Source organism: Lolium rigidum, chromosome 5, assembly GCF_022539505.1.
Source record: "Lolium rigidum isolate FL_2022 chromosome 5, APGP_CSIRO_Lrig_0.1, whole genome shotgun sequence".
In the NCBI taxonomy this organism is placed as follows: domain Eukaryota; kingdom Viridiplantae; phylum Streptophyta; class Magnoliopsida; order Poales; family Poaceae; genus Lolium; species Lolium rigidum.
Genome location: NC_061512.1, coordinates 188,886,009 through 188,900,393, shown reverse-complemented (window position 1 = coordinate 188,900,393; position 14,385 = coordinate 188,886,009). Strand labels below are relative to the sequence as shown.

Sequence of the window (14,385 nt, the reverse complement as noted above, 5' to 3'; positions counted from 1 at the left end):
GGATTTCGAGCCGTTTTTGTTATTGGGTCACCGCCTTGCCCACCACCTCTTCTTCGCGTGTTCTTCTAAACGGCATTGCCGGCAACTCCATTGTGCGTCGTTGGGGTCTATGGCATGGAGATCCGTCATCACCGCTTCTATTCGTCCTTGCCAGTCACCCACTCAACCAAATTCTTGATGGGGCCACTAGGCATGGCCTCCTTCACAAGCTCCGGGGACCTGGAACTATCCTTAGGACTTCTCTCTATATGGATGATGTGGCGGTGTTCGTTGCTCCTTTGAAGGAGGATATCAACAACTTGGTGACCACTCTTCAAAGTTTTGGTGAGGTCACCAGGCTATGCACAAACTTTCAAAAGAGCTTTGCCGTGCCTATTAGATCCGGGCACTTTGATCTTGATTCCATCCTTGAGGGCATCCCGGCGTCACATACAACCTTTCCGATGAAATACCTTGGGCTCCTACTATCGGTGTGACAACTAAAACAAGTGAATTTCCAACATCTTGAAGAGAAATGTGCAGGGAAGCTTCCTACGTGGAATGGTAACTTCATCACCATGTCCGGCCATACGACACTTGTCAAATCAATCATCACATCACAAGTCACATAATACCTCACCCCTCTCATCGTTCCACCCGAAACCATCAAATTCATTAACACGGTCGAAAGAGCATTTCTTTGGCAGGCCAAGGAAACCACAACCGAGAAAAATGCAAGGTTAATTGGGAAACGGTTTGTCGACCCACAAAGTTAGGCAGGCTTGGGGTAAAAAACTTGGACAAATTCGCAACAGCAATTTGTCTCCGTTAGCCTTGGCTTGAATGGGCGGACTCCAATTTTTTTTTTTTTTTGGGTTGGCCATGGAAACCCTTGCTCCGAGAAAGACACGGAGATATTCTACGCAACAACCACCATCTCCGTTGGCAATAGGTGTAAGACGCCTTTTTGGGACGCACCTTGGCTTCAGGGGAGGAAGCCCAAGGAAATTACTCCTCTTATTTATGCTTCCTCTGTAAGGAAAACTTGGAAAGTGAACCAAGCTTTGCAAGAAAATGCTTGGGTGGGGAAGATAGTTATGGATGAAAACTTTACAATGGCCCGTCTACACCAATTTGTCGACCTTTGGCTCAAGGTTCATAAGGTTCACCTCACCGAGGAGACAGAAGATGACATCTCATGGAAGCTCACGACTAATGGTCAATATTCTGCCAGGTCGGCATACGAGGTGCAATTCATTGGCCCCACCTCCTCCTTGCACAAGGCAGTATGGAAGGCATGGGCTCACCCCCAAAGCAAAATATTTCGCTTAGCTACTCACTCAAAACCGCATATGGACTGTCTTCCGGCTACAAAAACATGGGTGGCCGAATTGTGGTCTTTGCCTCCTTTGCAAGCAAACCACGGAATCGGTCTCCCACCCTCTTCGTCGAGTGTAGGTCTCTTGTTTGTCTTTGGAGCTACATTCAACAATGGTTGTGAATCCCTGATGGGGTGGCCTCTCTATTGAGCTTTGGTGGTGAAACATGACGAGTGCCCAGATGCCAAACCGCTAAGCCATCGCCTCTCTCATCCTCCTTGTCACTTGGGAGATTTGGAACGAACGCAACGTGTTAGTTCTCCTAGAAAAAAATAAAAAAGGAAAGCCCGTTTGGGTTGCGAAGCGTTTGGGTCAAATCATGCCGAGAGAGTAATCATGTTTTGTATTTTATTTGAGCCAAACTATCCTGTTAAATACTTCTTCTTAATTAATAGATTAGGGCAAGGCTTTTACCCTCCTTTTGAAAAAAATGTGTGGAATATGCTGAGATTTAGCATGTGTCTCCTTTTGATGGCCATCACTTTGTGGATGCTCGTGTCCCTTTTGCATTTGTTGAAAGGTCCTTTACGGGAGACGATTGTTGGAATTCACGTGTTGGCGCGATATGCGTATAAAGCATGAAGGTCTAGTTGAAACATTATGATTTGGAACAGGGAGCAGAAAAGATGGTGTTATTAGTACTCCAATAGATTGGTAGTCCTTTTAAGTAAAACAAAAATACGAAGGCAGAAATTAACCAGAGGATGGAGAGCACAGATCACAGTTTGGATCGCGGCATTGGCAGTCGGGTTGGTGGGAGCGGCCTTTGTACGGCACATCTCAGCTAAGTACAATATTGCTGCATTTCTTTGGCATGGTGTACATTCCTCATCGGCCGAGAATAGGTAGCCGTTTGTTTGGCTGCAGCGTTCACTCAACTCCAAAGTCTCCAATTAATCCCGATCCGGCGATCCCATAATCACGCATACCTTTCGGCGCTAGCCGTCACTTTCTGTACAGACAGCTCACGTTTGTTTCGGGTGAAACGCAGGCGCGCGCGCGTGACAGACACACATGTCAGTCTCTCTCAGACAAGAGAACAAAGAGGGTATCTTTTTGCCAATATGCCCCCTTGGTGAAATTAAGGCCATCTTGAGGAGCTCGATCCAAACGAACGTAAAGTAACTGTTTGTATTTGCGTGGTTAAAATTTACATCTGTCCCAAACCCAGCAGCCCCACATAAATTGATCGGGCTATCCACGGCAAACGCATTCCTATCCCAAATTTGGATAGGAAATGCGCTCGCGCGGATATGATGCGATCAGGTTGCGCATCCGGCTTGGAGGTTTCCGGGCCCGTCGGGCAGTGACTTATATAAGCAAAAAAGTTTTTTCATTACTGCTGGTTGGTCAAAAAGATCATCCTTACGAAGATGGTTAGAGTCGAATTAACCTAAACTACGACGGCTGTATCTACTCGTCGTCACGTGACCTACTATGGTCACTCATAGTTGTGCGGGCTATTGGCCACCGTGTGTCCTGCGGCCCGGCCTCGCACACCCGGCGGCCATCGTGGCGGGCGGCGAAGGCCTCCCAACGACGCATAGTCCTCTCCGTGGGGGAGGGGGGACCCCTGGCGCCAGCAGGTCCTGTAGCTGGCGACGTGCTTGCCCTCGGCCATTGCGGCGTCCCAACGGTCTCTCTCCGCCGCTGCCTCCACCGCTCTAGTTGCCGCCTCATGATCGGCCTAGCGTGGAAGTCGATAATCGCTAGTGGCGGGGCTCGATGGAACGTTAATCACTATTAACGAGTTTGATGGCCTAAAGAAATGAGTTAGCCCGCTTCAGGTACGTGACTAAATGGACAAGCGCGTCTATTCGATCAGCTTGCTTGCGGCGCCCGATCTAGGTGACCAAAATGTGTTGGACCCCTAGAGATGGAGATGCTCTAATGTCTCAGCGCCGGTGAGATTGCAGCCAAAGTAATTCAGGTCGGCGTCAACATGGCTGCAACCATTGCAGCAAGGTCGGCGTGGATGCCATTGGTGCGAAACCCCTTGTGCTGTTTTCCGACGAAATTACATGACGCCAACCTGCATAATTTCGGCTCTATTCCCGTTGGCACAAAGGCCATTAGTTTCACCATAGGGCCAGATTTAGAGAAAAACAAAATACGCAAAAAGGACAGCATAGCACACCACGCCATGGACTGCAATTGGCTCTTGCTGCTGCTGTAGACCACTGTAGGTGCATCGCATCGACCCTTTTTCGCCGTACAAAAAGCACGCCGTATTTTATCGTCATATCCGATGCGATCGAGGCAGCAGCGTGGTTTGCCACTCCTAGCTGCCTAGCCAGTCCTACCCAGTGCACGGTCACTGTAAGAGCATCTGTAGTCCATCGAGCCGGCGCCGCCACTGCCCCACCGTACCTCGTTGCGCCGGCAACAATGCTGCTGCTCCTCGCCCTCCTCCTCGCCGTCGCGGCGCCGGCTGCGCTTGCCGGCGGCGAGAGGACCCCGACGCTGGTGTTCATCCTGGCGGGGCAGTCCAACATGGGCGGCCGGGGCGGCGCCACGGTGGGCGGCCGCTGGGACGGGCGCGTCCCGCCCGAGTGCGCCTCGTCCCCGCGCACGCTCCGCCTCTCCCCTGGCCTCCAGTGGGAGGAGGCCCGCGAGCCGCTCCACGCCGGCATCGACGTCGGCAACGTGCTCGGCGTCGGCCCCGGCATGTCCTTCGCGCACGCCGTCCTCCGCTCCGACAGGATACCGAGAGGCACCGTCGTGGGGCTGGTGCCGTGCGCGCAGGGCGGCACGCCCATCGCCAGCTGGTCCCGCGGCACGGACCTCTACGACCGCATGGTCGCCCGCGCCAGGGCCGCCGTCGCCGGGACCGCGGCCCACGGGAAGCCTAAGCTCGCCGCCATCCTGTGGTTCCAGGGCGAGACGGACACCATCCGGCGCGAGGACGCGCTGGCGTACGCGGGGCGCATGGAGGCCATGGTCCGCGACGTCCGGCAGGACCTCGGCATGCCCAACCTCCTCTTCATCCAGGTTCCCAACCCATCGATGCTCCTCCAGCTCCATTGATCTCTGCTGCTCCATTGGTTGTCAACATTCCTAGCTAGCTTCCTGAGCTCTGTACCAACATGCACGATCTTTCTTGTGGATTCGTTAGGTTGGGCTCGCGACGGGGCAGGGCAGGTTCGTGGATCTGGTGCGCAAGGCGCAGGCGGCGGTGAGGGCGCCCAACCTGAGGTACGTCGACGCCAAGGGGCTCACCGTCGCCAACGACAACACGCATCTCACCACCCAGGCGGAGGTCCGCCTCGGCGCCATGCTCGCCGACGCCTACCTCGCCACGCTCCACTAATTCACTTCCGGCGTGATTGGCTGATTGATGATTGGTAGGCTAGCTCGCTCGTATGGATTTTTGCGTGCTTTTAGATTTGGGCATTTGGCTCGGCAGATGCTGCATGAGTGAAACCCGAAACTTGCAGAAGTTTTTGCATTTCGTTCGGTTGCTAAAAATATTTTGATGCAGCTTCGGCCCATGGTTTTCCTGCTCCCATTAGTCGATGAACTTGGGCACCTGGCTGTAGAGGGAACTTTCGGATGTTTGGCAACACGCATACGTAGCACACATAAGTATTGCACTTAGACTCATAAATCGCATATTTAGTAAGCACTGTCTAACACCCAGGGGTTACGCTAACACCCCTGGTCAAATGCTAACATGTTCCAGGGGCACACAAGCCCCTACAATATCAAGGTTGAACCCTGATCAAAAGCCACCAGAGAAGTCTTAGCACCATTAGTTCAGCATACTTAAAAACCCTAACCGCTAAAAAACCCTAACCGCATTTCTAATTTGTGAGTCAGAGGACTAAGTGTGGACAAATCGGGCGGCGGAGTCACTGATGGAGCCCTCCTAGCAGCCGATGAAGCCACCGCAGCAGTGGACAAAGACCCCTGCACGAGGGTTCCACCGTCGCGTCAGGCGAAAAAATCCCCTCCAAATCCCCGGCGAAAGCAAGCACTTGACTACCACCGCAGTGGAAGGCCCGACCACCATCTTCGGTGACGATGTGCCTGGTAGATCGGTGATTCCCGATGCCGCCGCCGTGGCCGCCACCCTCGTGCCGCGCGGTCTTGAACAAACTCGCACACTTTAGGGTCGCAGAGAGGTTGGTCTCGGTGGTCGCGAGCTTGTCCAGTTGCCGCCCCGCCCAAGCTTCCTGGGTCGACATCTGGCGGAGGGAAAGGTCGTGATGCGACGGAGGTGGAGGAGGAGGAGCGTCGGCCATGTGGGGTGAGACAGCGGGGTTGATGGTCATGGGAGTGGAGTGAGGAGTTATGGGAGATGTCTCGTCTTCTGCGTTTACCGACGTGTGCAAACCAGCGGGCACGTTGCGCTCGCTAGGGTTCGTCCATAAAAAAAAACTGTCAAATCAAGGATTCCTCTAGAACCAATTTTTAGGCTGTTCATAAAACTCATGTGGTGCAAAAATTTCATTCAATCAAGGCAACCAAACTACCAAATTTTGTCCCAGAAAAGCGGGAAATAGGATTGCCATTAACCAATCACGGCAGACAGGTGCGTGCCTGATTATTGTACTGGAACACTACTGCCGTACTAGTTGAATGCCCGTGCGTTGCTACGGCTCAACATTTTTGTCATCCGGCATATGTCAAAAGATAATAGACATGAAAACAGTTCTTGTCAAACAATTCTGCTACCTTTCTTTTAGCTGAAAGCTGTAAGGGAGAGCCCCAGCAGTAGAAAATTAAAAGCTATATCATAATATTTAATTGCTCTAGCCAAGGATTTTTATTAAATTTGCAGGAAATTACATATTCTTAAAAATATAACTATAATCATAAAGCACTGCAAAAATTGTGAGACTGACAATTTTGGAGTGGCTATCAACATCAAGTTAGAGAGTAGGAACCTAGAACTATGATGTGATACAAGAATGTCCAAAAACGCCTCAATGTAAAAAATCATGATTTCTCTAAAGGTCTAGAAATTCCAATATCACTCCCATACACAAAAATCATACAAATCTTCTAGCACGAACATGTTTCATCTCCCCTAAACATTTTATCCTGGAGCTCCAAAATGAACCACCATGAGCAATAATGTAGCTTCAGGCCAATGATTTTCAGTTATACAATGCAAGCTTCTCGTACAGATAATCTATTTTGTAAAATCTATGGATAACCTGAGTGGCTAAATCTTTAGATTACAGTTTAGCACTAAAATGATGTATGTATAGCATATACCACACATATATGACGAAGAGAATGGATGCATCTACTCAACCAAACAGAAGAAAGTAAGACTGTATTTCTATCTATGTGCTCTATATCTAACGAAAGCCAGACCAAAATTTTATCCTGACCTAGTAGTCCCTGATGTTGCTTCTTATTGGTGGTAGCTGGTACCTGCTCCGATGCCCATGCTCGCCACTCCGCAGTCGCTGTAGTCCCAAATATCTGTGTATTCTGTATGGTGCATTGGTGCAATAATTAAGGGTCATGTGCATCGATGATGCAAGGAATGGGAGCAATACAATCTTATACCAAAAAACAATAGTTTAACAAAAATGGAAAGGTGGTTGGTAATGTTCAGTAAGAAAGATGTCATGTTCTGTATGTTATGGGAGTAGCAGACAGAAAATCTAGGCGATCGGACAATAGACTAAATATGTAAGTACCATTTCAATTATAAGACAAAAAGTTCTACAATTCTTTAATTATTATGAATACTTGAAGGATTGATCATAAAATTAACGTATACTTTTTGACACAATATTAGAGAAAAGAAGATAGGTTTGCAAAATACCTGAATAGGGACTTCAATACCTAATGATATTTAGACTTAAAATTACATAGATCCTGCTTGTTCTAATAATGAAACAGGTAGCCTGCTGAAAACTCACTTTTGAGCATGTCATGTCTACATAGATAAAATAAATATCACTGCAATATGACATGAGATGCAGGAAAGCAAGTATCGAAGAAGACATCAGCACTTATTTCTATATGGCCATCTTTTACTTTGAGCATTGCCAATTTTTTGAATGTATGAACATTATTTATCCTAGTAAAAAGAGGTCAGAAATAAATAATACAATTAACAAGGATCATGAACAGGTTAGAATATTTGATGCTGCCTCCTAGTATAATATTAGAGTATTAACATTGCTCATTGTACACATGATCAATCTACACAGAAGAAGAACTCATGGGTGCGAGAACTCATCCCTGATCTCAAAGATGCCTGCTCCCAGGCGTCCAAGCCACACTTCATGAAGAAAAACTAAACCACACCAATGGTGAATAAGCAAATCCAAAACGCACATATTCAAAACTTTCAGTACATAAAGTTAAGATCTCTCAGCATTAAACATTATGCATCACGTGCTTAAGATATTTGCAACGTTTGAATGCAACAATATCTAGTTACATGTACATGCTTGTAAAATTCATGAAAAGTACAGACCTATGTGTGGAAATATCCTAGCTTCAGGCCAATGATTTTCAGTTATACAATGCAAGCTTCTCGTACAGATAATCTATTTTGTAAAATCTATGGATAACCTGAGTGGCTAAATCTTTAGATTACAGTTTAGCACTAAAATGATGTATGTATAGCATATACCACACATATATGACGAAGAGAATGGATGCATCTACTCAACCAAACAGAAGAAAGTAAGACTGTATTTCTATCTATGTGCTCTATATCTAACGAAAGCCAGACCAAAATTTTATCCTGACCTAGTAGTCCCTGATGTTGCTTCTTATTGGTGGTAGCTGGTACCTGCTCCGATGCCCATGCTCGCCACTCCGCAGTCGCTGTAGTCCCAAATATCTGTGTATTCTGTATGGTGCATTGGTGCAATAATTAAGGGTCATGTGCATCGATGATGCAAGGAATGGGAGCAATACAATCTTATACCAAAAAACAATAGTTTAACAAAAATGGAAAGGTGGTTGGTAATGTTCAGTAAGAAAGATGTCATGTTCTGTATGTTATGGGAGTAGCAGACAGAAAATCTAGGCGATCGGACAATAGACTAAATATGTAAGTACCATTTCAATTATAAGACAAAAAAGTTCTACAATTCTTTAATTATTATGAATACTTGAAGGATTGATCATAAAATTAACGTATACTTTTTGACACAATATTAGAGAAAAGAAGATAGGTTTGCAAAATACCTGAATAGGGACTTCAATACCTAATGATATTTAAGTGTTGCTTCTCTTGCTTCCCTATTTGGAGGTCGATGTCGCCTTCATAGCTGAAAATTTACAATGAATGAAATTAAGCTTAGATTATATGATGGCAACCTACCTAAGCAACTGTCCTTGATAAGTGAGGTAATCGGATGGTATCATGATTCCGATAACTTAAGAAAGACATCTAAACTTAATTTGTCTAGCATCAAGGTTTGAGGAGCAAGTAATGTTGTTGGTATCAAAATATACGTGGTAATGTATTGCATAGGGAAAGAATACAAACTTCAGAATAATGCATGTGCAGAGCCTTGAGAATGTCTCCAGAGTCCTTGCTAGCTAATTATTCCAAAGATTTCTGCATTATATGGACATACATCAATGGGGCTTATTATTCTATTTTCTTTTTGGCTAAGTTTCCAGTACTATGATGGGTTATGGCTGGCATACTTTTTAAACCTATAAGTTGGCAATTGCTATACAGATCATTGAGAGTTTGGCTTTAGAGGGGAAATCGACTCAGTTTTAGGTGACGAAACATCAGATCGAGGTGTAGTTGTTCGACGATATTTTGTATCAATATACTTAAAATACGGGTAGAGTATATCCACGTGTATCGTGAATGCAAACGTGAGGAGAATCTACCTTCAAAAATAATATGCATCGCTGCACCATATAAGTATGGGCAGGATCAATTATACTTGGATGGACTAATAACTTAATTAGGCCAGTTCTTTAATTATTAAAGACTTTGACCTGGATATGGGCCAGTTCTGTTTGTCCATGGAACCGATTCATCACATGATAGTTCATGGGCTTCCTAATTAAATCTGGTCGATGGACGTCTGCTGCACGATCGATGTGCGCACGAAAGATTGGCCAGCTACGTACAGGACTCCAGTTATGTGCGTGTACGAAATATAGTACCTTATTATATATGCGTGCAGCTCACGACACGAAAAGGCTGAACCCAGGTCCTTACCAAACGAAGAGTCGCCCGATCTCGTATCTTCCACTTCCTTAAACCAGAGACCCTCTGCCTATATATATAGAGGACCAGGCGACGCGTCCAGGGAGGACGGACGGAAGAAAATCTCCACGCAGAGAGAGACCATCCTCCATCGCCAAGCACAGAAGAAACCTCCACGCAGAGAGATCGCCCTTCGCCCCACGCACACGCATCCAGCCGTCGCGAACTACGTCTTTCTCTCGCGCAGGCGGCCGAGAGGAGAAATCGACTCGGTGTGCGCCGTGAGGAGCACGCGTGCACCGTAGGCTAACGAGCTTGCCGGAGATTCGACGAGATCATGCCGGTCGTTTTCGCCAATGGTGAGAAGCAACGCTAATATTTATGTCATCTTCTTCCTTGCATCTAGCGTGGCGGTACCAATCTCCCGATCGGTCGAGGCGCGGCCAACGCCGCAGATTGGTCGTCGTGTCCCCTGGACCGCGGGACTACATACCCGCGCTGTTGACAAAGGCGTTGTCGACGGTGCGGTGGTCGCCGATCTACGGCCACCTTCCTCCACTGGCAGGTCATCGGACCGCCGGAAGTGGCGGTGTTGTTCTCGGCATGCCATGCTGGGGGCAGCCTCCGACGCCGGAGGTGCTTCCTAACGCGGCCAACGCCGAGTAATCTTCTTTCACGGCAGCGACGCTCACGCGCCGGACGTCGGCGTGGTGCCGGCAGCGACGCTCTCGCGCCGGACGTCGGCGTGGTGCTGGCAGCGGCGCTCTCGCGCCGGACGTCGGCGTTGTTCCCGCGGCAGCAGCCGCATTGTGATGGGCGTCCGCGTGTTTTATCAGCTGCGGCCATATCGCGCTGGGCGTCGGCTCCATCCGCAGCATCCGCATCGCGCCGGGTGATGGTGTCGTTCTGTCGGCAGCGGCGTTTGTCGCGCCGGACATGCTCATGTCGTGGGCAACATTGGCGCTCTTGTCGCGTCGGTAATCGGCGGCCGCGATGCTGCCGCGCTGAACCTCGGCCGGGCGTGTAGCTGTTCTGGGCGATGGGCTCGTTTGAGTTCGATCTACGCGGCTAGCTGGACTGTGCTTGTTGCACACGCTCTAGCTGAAACTCATGCATTGCATGCGCGTGTACGTTAATACATGTGCAAATATTGTGTTTCACCCGGCCATGCCTGCTGGGAACCTACATGTCTACTTCCGCGGACCCTATCTCCGCACGACTCCTCTACTACGACTACTTCCGCGCGAGTGTACCCCTCGCGCCTTCGGCGAAACTACAAGTCGTTGCGACGTCAAGCCAAGCATAATCATGCATGCTACCTCGACACCAACACCCGACGCCTCTCAAGACCGACGAGGCAAGACGGCGAGGCGGGCATGGCCGGAGCAAAGGCCATGCTATCCACGGCGCGTGTACACGCTAGTACACGGACTCTGCCGTCGCCAACACACACCACCACCATGCATGAAGAACGCGAAGCGAAGACCGAAGACGACGACCAAGCAGCTTAATCGGAGGTGTCTCGCGGTTCTATCCGCGGGAGTAATTAACCGGGTGTCTTCCGAGGCCCCGGGAACCAGGAAACCACAATCGCCTAGTCATACTGGCCGCGCCAGCAGGCCACACGGAGCGCACACTCGGGATTAGTTTATTAGTCGTGATGATTAATATGTACCTTTTCCCTTTTTATTTTTGTGTACTTGTACACTGGCACGCCCGCATTATTTTTCCCCGGTGTAAGGGAGACGCTTTTCACCTTAGCGTCCTCTTTTTTCGTGACAAACAAATTGGCACGCCCGGTGGGACAAGGTTCTCCTCCCATCTTTGCTGCACATTGGTCGCGGCTCGGTCTTCGCTTGGTCTTCCAAATGCATTGCATCTTGCATGACATGTTGCATGAAGGGTCAATGGCGGCATTCCTCTGATGGTAAGCATCATCTTGCAGGTCTTTTCCCTGACCTCGCCGACGTGGTAATCCAGTTTGGGTCCGTGATCCCCAAGTCTGAGGACAACCGCCAGGTGCAGGATACCATCCAAGAGGCGGAATCAAAGAAAGCCCGAGCGAGGGCGTTCACCAACACTAAGAAGGTGCGATGCGAGCTTATGCTTGAAGCACGCACCCTCTTGAAGAACACTTCAGTTTCAGTCTCGGTATCCGGCGTCAAACCGGAAATTACCGAGCGGACTGAACAGCGCACGGAGGCTGAGCTTCTCGAGGCTCTTGAGGCTGTCTCCGCTAACCTGCGGAGTCTCAAGGCAAGCGCCCGTGCATCAGGGAGCACACACCGCCTTTGTAACCTCAGGAGGAAGTACCAAAAGGTACAACGTCTTCATCAACTGATGAGCTCCCGCATTGCCCAAAAGGCCGTCTTCGATGAGGACTGGTCTTTTGGCGCAACGGAGTTCGCCCACAAGGTGTTCACGTGCGACACCCTAAATTCCCCAGATGGCTGGTTCCTCGCTCAATGCGGGAATGAGCCATCCAAAATCAAGGAGCTCGTACGCCGGGCGATCATGAGGGAATTCTGGAAGCGGCGCCCCCGAAAGCAGCCCGTGCTGCCGGGCCAAACCATCGCCTTCGACTCGATCAGCGACGGCTCGCTCCGCCCGAGTATGTGGGCCCCATGCTTCCATACCTCGGCGGGAGACGGGCTGCCCTCCGCCAACGCCAACAACAGGTTCTCGCTTCTTCGGAGCGAAGCGCCCGCTCCGCGAGAGGAGGACCTGCGACAAGAACTGCGTCAACTCCAAAACCAAATGAGCCACCTTCAAAGGAGGCTCGATGGACAAGGGGAACGCCCTGAATCATCGGCGCAAGGTGCGAACAGGAATCGGCGTCCTGCTCCAACCCATCGCCCTCAACATGAGCGCCAAACTTTGGCGCCTAGACGACGCCTTTCTCCTACACGCCTTAACTCTCGGGGGCATCATGCTTTCCCGCCACGCGACAGTAGGTGGCCTCGAGACGATGCCGCAGACCACCGCCCCATGCAACAATGGCGACCATGGAGAGATTCGGCGCCCACCCGGGCACCACCACTTGTAAGGCGCGAGCCGGCACCCATCAGGGTACCACCGCCTCGAAGCGAGGACGTGAGGCGCGAGCCGGCGCCCACCAGAGTATCACCACCTCGACGTGAGGAGGTGAGACGGGAAGAGGTGCGGGAGCGGGCAACAAGCAACCCGACCGCCCCACCAGCTCCATCGACTCGGCGAGGTGTACCACCTCTCCTACCTACACCGCCCATTCCACCAAGAGTTCAGGGTGCTCTTACCGAGAACCAACGCAAGCGCGAACGGCGCCGGAGGAATCGACAAGTCCTCTACAAGGAGCTTGAAGGCTTGGTGCTCCGGCACACCCAGGTCCGCCTTCGGGGCGATGGCGATGTCTTAGAGAACGACCGAATCACATTCCGCATCTCCCCAGACTTGGAGCGGCATGAAAGGTATACCTACCTTCTGAGCCGCCTCACGCCAAAACCACGCAAGGCACAACCCGGTGCCGCGGAACAAGAAGGAGCGGGGGTCACGCCGGCCGCGGGGGTCACCTCGGCTGCTCCTCCAACGATCCTTAAACAAGGAAGCGATGTCTCTCCTATGGAGGGAGTGACGGACGTCTCTCCTATGGAGGGAGTGGAGGATGCTTCTCCCATGGAGGGAGTTGAAAAGATGCCCAAGGAGCGTCCCGATGACGCCCTAGACGGAGGCGTCGAGACTAGACCCGTCGAGGCGCAACCCAATGCTGCCCTCGAACTTCCTCAACCCATGGAGGAGGCGCCTGCTCGGGTTTCTCTCAACGGGGAGGAACAGGGAAGGCGAGACTACGGCCCTGCACCGCGGGGAGGATGAGGCGAAGAAGAACACGGCCTCATGCGGCACTCTAGCAGTGCGCTCGCGTGACGAGGAAGCGGGGTGGCAACCACCAAGTGTCACCCACGAGTTTACATACTCTTCGGACGAGGAGATTGTGCCAAACCCAAGGGCTAATTTCCGCACAGCCCTGCTGCCGGGCCTCGGCCATGTTCGCTCATGGTTCAAGGGAGCCGAAGCTGCAGCAAAATCAAGCACCTCAGAAGAAGAGGCGAGGTCGACAGCCTCCTCCCTCCCCATCACGACCGGAGGTGGCAAAAAGCCTAGGTGCTCCAAACGTGACCGGGATATTTCCCCGGTCCGGTACACCGACATGGCGTCGAGGCTTCCCGAAGATCAAGCCCGGCTACAACAAGTGGCGGGCCGGCCAGGAGCCGGAACTCGCCTAAAAGCACTGGCGCTTCAAGGCATGGAGAAAGGCGTTTCAGCTTTGAGTGATCCTATCGAAGCTCAAAGTGAGGACGAGGAGGCTTCCGACGCCGCCTCTTCCTCCTCACTAGAGACGCTCCCCACCCCGCCATATGACGACATGGACGCGTCCGTCCCTTCGGACGACGAGTCCTACCTACAAGACCTCCACACCGCACCGGTGCGCATGGCGACGGAGAGCGAAGACGCAGAGGCGGCAGCTGCAAAGGCCAAAGAGCTCGCGGCGCAAAAGGGCATCCTCGATAGCTCTTCCAGCAAGGAAGCTCTCGGCGACGAAAACTTAGCCGATCAAGTGCGCCGGCAAGACTGCAAACTCAACGAGCTAACGTCAAAGTTAGACAAATTCATGACGTTCATGATGCAGAATACCAAGGTGGCCGACCCACAGGAGGAGGAACTCCTATCCGGCGAAGCAGGAGATGCCCTCCATAACGAAGGAAATCAGCGACAAGACTCGGGCTCGCACGCTCGACCATTGGTCCCATCCGGCCCTGCGCACGCAGAGCCAAGTCCGAGCGACCTCAAGGGCTAGTACGGCCTTCTTGAGAGCATGGTCACCAAGAAATTCAAACA

The 14,385-nt window shown here is 50.9% G+C and overlaps 1 protein-coding gene across 1 annotated transcript; it reads left to right on the top strand.

The window, feature by feature from the left end:
- Window positions 1–3,836: 3,836 nt before the first annotated feature.
- On the top strand, window positions 3,837–4,695 carry LOC124651893 (probable carbohydrate esterase At4g34215). The gene is made up of 2 exons (XM_047190910.1): window positions 3,837–4,349; window positions 4,474–4,695. The coding sequence occupies exons 1-2, from the start codon at window positions 3,852–3,854 to the stop codon at window positions 4,666–4,668; spliced, it is 693 nt and encodes a 230-aa protein (XP_047046866.1). The 5' UTR covers window positions 3,837–3,851; the 3' UTR covers window positions 4,669–4,695.
- The last annotated feature ends 9,690 nt before the right edge of the window (window positions 4,696–14,385 follow it).

Coding starts and splice junctions, on each gene's coding strand:
- LOC124651893 (XM_047190910.1), top strand. CDS start 3,852: ATGGGCGGCCGGGGCGGCGCCACGGTGGGCGGCCGCTGGGACGGGCGC. Junction 4,350..4,473: donor CCAACCTCCTCTTCATCCAG/GTTCCCAACCCA, acceptor TGGATTCGTTAG/GTTGGGCTCGCGACGGGGCA.